The sequence below is a fragment of the Arachis duranensis genome, chromosome 4 (genome assembly GCF_000817695.3).
Source record: "Arachis duranensis cultivar V14167 chromosome 4, aradu.V14167.gnm2.J7QH, whole genome shotgun sequence".
In the NCBI taxonomy this organism is placed as follows: Eukaryota; Viridiplantae; Streptophyta; class Magnoliopsida; order Fabales; family Fabaceae; genus Arachis; species Arachis duranensis.
The window spans coordinates 115,498,196-115,506,322 of record NC_029775.3 but is presented as its reverse complement, the minus strand read 5'-3'; the positions used below and the strand labels follow the sequence as shown (position 1 = coordinate 115,506,322).

At 33.6% G+C, this 8,127-nt stretch overlaps 1 protein-coding gene across 1 annotated transcript in view; it reads left to right on the top strand.

Annotated features, from left to right (window-relative positions):
• Positions 1 to 3,550: 3,550 nt before the first annotated feature.
• The window catches only part of LOC127746758 (receptor-like protein 9DC3), a 37,264-nt gene continuing 32,687 nt past the window's right edge, over positions 3,551 to 8,127 (top strand). Inside the window, exon 1 of the mRNA XM_052261020.1 lies at positions 3,551 to 6,224. Within this exon, the coding sequence (XP_052116980.1) occupies positions 3,935 to 6,224 (2,290 nt within the window). The 5' untranslated portion in view covers positions 3,551 to 3,934. The remainder of the gene's footprint in view (positions 6,225 to 8,127) is intronic.

Sequence of the window (8,127 nt, the reverse complement as noted above, 5' to 3'; positions counted from 1 at the left end):
GTTAAGTTAGAATTAGAGTTATCACTCGAGATGCAAAAAGGATAAGTTAGGAGTGAGTTAGGACTTTAAGATCCTTAGACAACCTACCATATTTATGGATTAAAACTATAATTTTAAGATTTAAATATGAATGTCAGAGTTTTAGGATTGTCTTTGACTTTTCCGAGACCTTATATCTTATGTATGCGGTACCATTACCATGTTGAGAACCTTCGGTTCTCATTTCATACAAATATTGTAGTTTTCATATGCAGGACGTGAGGCACCTCGCTAAGGCATTCTGGGAGTTTCTGAAAGCGAAAGATCTTTTGTGTTTTGGGACTCTATTTTCGTTTTGATGTATATATAGATACTCTTATATCCCCACTATATATATATGTTATACTTTATTTCTTTTAGGGATTGATTTGGAGAAGTAGGTTCTGTAAACTGTCTTTTGGGCCTTTTGGGTTTATCTTGTATATATGTATATATATACTCTAATCGGTTTTAATTTTGCGAGCCCAGTCATAAACTTTGTTATCTGTATCTTTGGAACTCTTTTCCTATATATATATATATGTCGCTTTGCTCTTACCTCGTCTAGTTTACGTTTAACGCTTTTGAGAGTGATGTGCTTTTCTGTTTAATGCTTTTGTTTAATCTTTCCATCAAAGGCTACTTAGTACAAATTTCTTTTAACTATTATTATATATATTTTTACTTTTAGAAGTCGTAATGCTTTGCCACCTCAATTTTATGACTTAAGCATAAGACTCTGTGTGGTAGGGTGTTATAAGAAAAGGGGGAAGAGAAGGTGGGGAAGGGAAGGGTAAGGATATCCGCCGCCACTACTCGTTGTCGTTCGGTCGCAGGATTTCACTGCTGCTCTTCGTTGTTCGATCCTCGCCACTACTCCTCGATGTCGACGCCAGCAGATCCGCGAGGGTTGACGTCGCGCGTTGCTCGCCGTTTTTGCTTCTCCTCGTCGCTCGGTCGCCGATCGTCGCTGCTCCTCCTCGCTAGTCACTCGCCGTTGTAGTTGTTCTTCTACTTCTGCTTCTACTATGTTGTTGATTTCTGATTATGATTCTTTTATATTTTTGCTTCTGGTTGATTACATTGTTTTATTGTTGTTGTTGTTCTTCTTCTTCTGTTTCTGGTCGATTACATTGTTTCATTGTTTCATTATACAGATTTGTTGATCCATTATCCATTTTTTTAATGTTTATTAGATTGTTTCATTGTTGTTGCTTCTGGTTCTGCTTTTACTTTTGCTTCTGATTCTGTTTCTGCTTCTGCTTGATTTTGGGAAAGAAGGGGAAGGGATATTTTGGTCTGAAAGACGATTTTCAAATTAAGTTAAACCTTAGAGACGATTTTATAAGTAAAAAAAGGTTGGGGACGAAAAAAATTTTCAACCCCTACCTTAGAGACCAAAATTGTACATAACCCTTATTTTAATTTTTTAGATCTCACTAAATAAATATAGTAGCTATTTAAAAAATTATATTAAAATATTAAAATTCAACAAGTGATCCTACAAATTGATTTTTCAATTATTTTATTTTTATTATTTTATGTAAAGAGAATTTTGTTTATTAAGATTTACAAAATAATATTAAAATTAGTAATATCAAAAAATATTTTAAATTTAATATTTTAAAAAATAAAAAAATTAATATAAGAACTAATTTGATTCATTTTTAAATTTTAAGGATGAAAATGGCATATGCGTGAATTTTCAGGGACTATTTTGATTATAAATAATTTTTTTACATATGACACGTGACATATTAGGTGTCACTGACTTAACACGTCAACCAATTATCTTGTGACACGTAGTATTAACCTACCACGTCATCATCTAACTGACAGAAAGACCAATTTAATTTATGTTTTATTTTTTAAAGATTAATATAATTAAAAAATTATTTAAAAACTAATTTAAAAAATAGATAATCTTTTACGAACTAATTTGACTATTAACCGTTTCGAAGACTAATATGCACTACATAAAACTCTAGCACCACTGTCAAAACACATCAGTTAGCAAAAACACCGTACAAATAAAAGGAATTAAAAGAAAAAAGAAAAATATATTAATAAACCTCAGACCAACCCATCCATCTATGTATGTCTGTTAAATTAGCAGATCAAACTGAACAACAAAAGTTTTGGTGCTTGAGTTCTAATTGAAATTCCATAAACGAATTTTAATTTAATTTCTTTCTAGTTACTTGGGAACTCCACTAATTAATTGTTTATAGTTGTACACTAAATATTTAGATAATATACTTTTAGTCCACAATTTTAAATATTAATGACTAAGTAATAATAAATAATAATAAATGTTGCTCACCCTCTAACATTCAACCATCAAAATACATAATTCTTTTTTTTTTCAATAGTATATATCATAATATGGCTAATTTTAGTATTAACTTTTCTAGTCACATGTATTTGATAAAAAAAAAGTAATAAAACAAGTAGTTCTGAAAAATTTTGCGATATCAAATGATTTTTTTAGACAGCAAAAAATAACTTATTTTTATATTAATGGCGTGAATGATCATTTAAAATAACAAATGTAATTAAATTATTACATAAAAATTAAACTTATTTTGTAATGGACTTGTATCAAATCCCCAAAAAATTGTAACGATGGACTTTATCTGCTTGATTAAAAATTTTTAATAGTATGAAATTGATAAATCGTGTTTAGCATTGTAATTTTTCTTGGACCTACAAATTTATTATTTCAATTCTTAAAGAATTTATTTGGTATTTTTTTTTCAGAAGAACGTATATCTGTATAAGTCTACTTCAAAATTTATTAAAGACCTATTTTTCCTATTATTTAAAAAAATTATTTTTTTTTCTGATAATATTGAAATTAAAACACCAAAAAAATCTGAACTCTCTTCTTATATAAGCCAAAGTAAGTTTACTTGATGGAGTCAATGATATGAAACAAATTAAAGAGAGAAGATAAAGTATAACTCTAGAATGCAAGTTAGCAAACTCAAATATTAGAGAGAAAGATGTCAAAACCTTGAGTGTGAGAAAGAGAGAGTTAAGTTTGTGGAGGATAACCAAGCAGAGAGGTTTGTAGATGCAGCAGTTACATTCAATAGCACCATTTTAGAAGCTAAGTATGGAAAAATTACTTGAATATCTCAGACTTCCTGCATGTGCTTTGAAGTTTGAAAGGGTCTTCAGAAGCCGCCACAATCAATAGTTTTCTTGTCTTCCCCTAAATGAACGGCAATTCAATATCACAGTCTCATGAATATGATTTATCATCACTATTAGAATTAGGAATAATACATACATGTCACTTATGCAAGTGCCTTACTTAGAAAACCTCAAACAAGGAAGTTTGTGGTGGAAATGAAAGATAGAAGATAACGAGAAAATTAAGCATGAAGGACGTCAATGAAAGTTGTTAACAAAGTCAGTCAAATAGTAGTGACAAAAATACACTATCAAGGAACTTCACTATGAAGCAGAGAGGCTACTCTACATATAACAAAGTACACAGAAATCAGTATTGCTCGGTTGAAGTTGCATATAACAAAGTTATTTTGCTTGACCAGATTTCTCGACTTTTACACAATACAAAATGAGAGTGCTAGAAGAACCATGTTACTCAAAGTAAGCATTAAAAAATCTTAGGATATTTAAAACGACATGATTGGCCATATTATGCAAATTATTTCAAACCAGTTTGTGGTTTCAAAAGTCCGCCAGAACCAGCCATAATAAGGATCACTATCTTTCTTTTCTTCCGTGAAACGAGAGGCAATATCGCACTTGGGATAATACAAATGCAGGTAATGTTACTTGGTGCATGTCTCTTAGATAGCATCACCATCACTGCTTCACTATAAAAACCGATTAGAGTGTCCTAAACATTCCATCCATTGAAACCTACTGCTATACGATCACAATAATGGGGTTCTTCTGTTCTCTTACTTTCTCCATACAGTTTCTTCTTCTCTTCTCATCTTCCCTCTTCACAAACTGTTTTACTTTGAATCATTCAACTACTACTCATCATCATGAGTGCCATCAACATGAAAGCAATGCCTTGCTCAGCTTTAAACAAACCTTCATCATAAGTAAGTCTGCTTCTTACAATCCTTTCAGTTATCCTAAAACTCTTTCTTGGATTCCAACCACAGATTGCTGCTCCTGGGATGGCATTGAATGCAATGAGCTCACAGGTCATGTGATCGGCATTGATCTTGGAAGCAGCCAACTCTATGGTTTCATGGATCCCAATAGCACCCTTTTCTCACTTGTGCACCTTCAAAGCCTTGATCTTTCAGACAATGATTTCAATCACTCTCAAATTCCTGCCAAGATAGGTGAGCTTTCACAACTAAGATATCTGAATCTTTCTCATGGCAATGAAAACACATTCTCTGGTGAAGTTCCACCTCAAGTTTCACAATTGTCCAACTTGTTGTCCCTTGATCTTCGCAGCTATACTCTTGGGGCACTTCAATATGATCTAATCAACCATTTGCAACTCGAGGCATCCACTCTTACAAGCTTAACACAAAACTCGACTAGACTTGAACACCTTCGTCTGAATTTTGTGACCATATCATCATCTTTACCTCATACTCTCACAAACCTTACGTCTTTGCAAATGCTTTCTTTATGCCGATGTGAACTATATGGTGAGTTTCCAGTCGGAATATTCCATCTCCCAAACATAACAGTCTTGAATTTTGGGGAAAACCAAAATCTGCAGGGTACATTACCTGCATCCATTGGAAACCTGACCAATTTAGCTTACTTGGCGCTTGAAGATAATAGCTTTCATGGTGAAATCCCTCGGTCTCTTTTTCGACTTAAGAATCTTGAAATTTTGTCAGTGTCGTTTAATTTTTTCGAAGGCCGCCTAGCACTTGACATGTTTTTGAAGCTAAAGATGCTTAATTTTCTTGACTTGTCTAACAACAAATTGTCCTTGTTCTCACAAAACAGGGATGTCAATGTGACAAACCTTCCTCCAATTCAGTGGTTAGGATTGCGTTGGTGCAATTTAAATGGAGAAATTCTAACTTGGATAATGAATCTAACCGCTTTAAGTCACTTGGACCTTTCCCAAAATGATCTTCAAGGTGAAATTCCATATTTCCTTGAAGGGAACAACACTTCCAACGTAACATTTCCTCCTCAAATTCAAGTGTTGCATTTAAGATCATGTAACATTGTTCATTTTCCCAATTTTATACAACACTTGCAAGAGTTGACTGATCTTTCCATATCACACAACAGCATAAAGACAATACCGAGTTGGTTATGGAACAAAACAACTCTTCAGGGTTTGGAAATTTCCAACAACCTATTGATGGGAGAAATATCCCCCTCCATATGCAACCTGCAGTCACTTGTGAAACTTGATTTAACTTCCAACAATTTAGTTGGCATGATTCCATCATGTTTGGGAAGCTTTAGCCAATCCCTTCAACTTTTGAGTCTTGCAGGAAACAAATTGACAGGCAATATTCCTCAAACTTATGTGAAAGGAAATGCCCTTCGGTTTATTGATTTTAGTTTTAACAAGTTGTACGGTCAATTACCAAGAACACTTGTCAATTGCAGAAGGCTAGAGTTTCTTAATGTGAGACATAACCATTTCAATGACTCATTTCCTTTCTGGTTAGGATCTCTTCCTAAGTTAAAGGCTGTTTCTTTACGTGATAATGAATTTCACGGAGCTATAATGTGTCCATTGAAATACACATTTCCCCAGCTTAGAATCATTGATCTCTCTCAAAATGGTTTCTCGACAAAATTAACATCAGAAATAATCATGTGCTTCAAATCGATGATCATATCCAACAAAAGACAACTGGATTTCAAGGACGAGATTTTCACTGGGAATGAGGTTTTAGATCCTGATTGGTATTTGTTTTCAATGTCCAACAAAGGAGTTGTCATGGATTATCGCGGGGGTCAATACCTTCATCACATGGTAGCTATTGATCTTTCAAGTAACAAAATCTATGGCGAGATTCCAGATATCATGGGAAGTTTGAATAGCGTTGTTGTGCTCAATTTGTCCAATAACATGTTTACTGGCAGCATCCCATCTTCCTTCGGAAAGCTTTCAAATCTTGAAGTGTTGGACCTTTCTGCCAATAGCCTGTCAGGGGAAATCCCCCAACAACTCACAGAGTTAACATTTTTGGATTTCTTCAATGTGTCTTTTAACAATCTCTCAGGTCCAATACCAGAAAATGGGCAACTTTCCACATTTGATGACAATTCATTTAAGGGGAACAAAGATTTGTGCGGGATTCAATTGATGAAGAAATGTGAAGATCATTCTAAGCTTCCACTACCAACAACTGATGGTGATCAGGACTCTGAATCAGGATCTTTCTTTAAGTCTAATTGGATGGTAATTCTAATTGGATATGGGGTGGCCTTGTTGCTGGGTTAGCATTGGGAAATGCTTTTGCTGGAGATGTTTTTAGGTTACTGAAAAGGATCTTTTAAATCAAGAGTCTAGATTTTGTTATTTTCATGTGTGTAATATTAGATTATTTTCATTTATGTGTTTTCATTTGAAGTTATTGTGTTTATCTCATGTAAGAGTGTATTATGTGTAATCCCAAATAAAGTAGATAAAGTAAAAAGATAAACTGTGTTTTATATATCTATTTTTCTTTTTCTATTTTGAAATAAGAAAAGCAATACATTGTGTTCTTTGCATACAATAATCCATTTCCCTTTGCATACTCTCTCTTATGAGTTATGGTTATGCCTGCAAAATACGATAACTTGTAAAAAGAAAAGAGAAGCAATTTTGTATTTCAAAAAAACAAGTATTCATTGATATGAAAAAGATTAAAGTATGACCATTTGAGCCAACAGGAATAACAGAAATGAGATTTCCTAACAAAGCATCCAAATCCGAAATGTGAGAAGGAAAAAAAATATTAATATAGAAATAAGAGAACTAAAATCCTTTTATTAAAAAAAAAAGTTACTAACAAGAACAAGAAATTTCTTCTACTTTACTTTCTCTTCTTTTTCAAGATGGAAAGTCAACAACACCATAGAAGGAAAGAGAAGCAATGATGATCAATCAATCTCTCTCTTTTTCATAGTAAGAACAATACTTTTTCTCAAGGAACCGATTGGAGAGTAAGAAATACTATTACAACACCACCCATAAATTGGGACCATAATCTCTATCAAAGGGAGCACAGAACAACCCATTAAGGGAACAAAACCATAGTATTGAAAAAAAGAGGGCAATTACCAATGAGTATGAAAAGTTAACAACTTTACATATCCAACTATACAGTATTCATAAACATGTTTTTTGGGTGAAGTATGTGAAGTTTAGCAACATGGAAGGGAATCTGTAGAATTCTGGTGCTTTTGATTGTAAAGGAACTTTGAATCAGATGATTTTAAGAATACACAATTAACTACAATTAAGTTATGTTGAAGTGATTACTAATTAGTATATTGATTTCCTGCACTTGATCGTTAGATATTTGTTAATGGTTCACATATGTGTTCAAAGAATTGAGTAGAGGTTGCTTTCTTGCAATTCAAAGCCGTTTGTGTTTGGATCATAGAAAAATGAGATGCTGTCACTGCCATCACGGAAGATCCCACCCAGTTCATAATCACTGGCTATGTTTTATTGTTGATCCTTTGTGATTTCCTCATCAAGTTCATCTCCACATGCATTGTTTGAGTTCTTTTCAACCAATTCCCTAAACAGCGAAGAGCGAAAGAGAAGGCCAAGACCGTGGGAGAAGACGACTTGCTGCTCGAAAATCGATACATTTTGTTATCAAAGACTTCTTGATTTTGAGGATAATTCAGGTGATCAAGACTGATGAAAGAGGTATTGTCAAAGGGCAATGGTTTTGAATGTTGTATTGTATTTGGAGCATAGTTGGATGGAGAAGTGAGTGCTTGAGAGTTTAGTACTACTTCTGTTTCAGGTTTTGGGTCTTGGGGGTTTTGGTGTGAAGGCTTCAACCATGTGATGTAATTACTTAAATCAAAGTTGGTGACAGCATTAATTCCTCTGTACTCAATTGCTGCTATGTCATAGACTCGTGCTGCTTCCCATTGTGTGCCTGCATTAGTTAACAATAA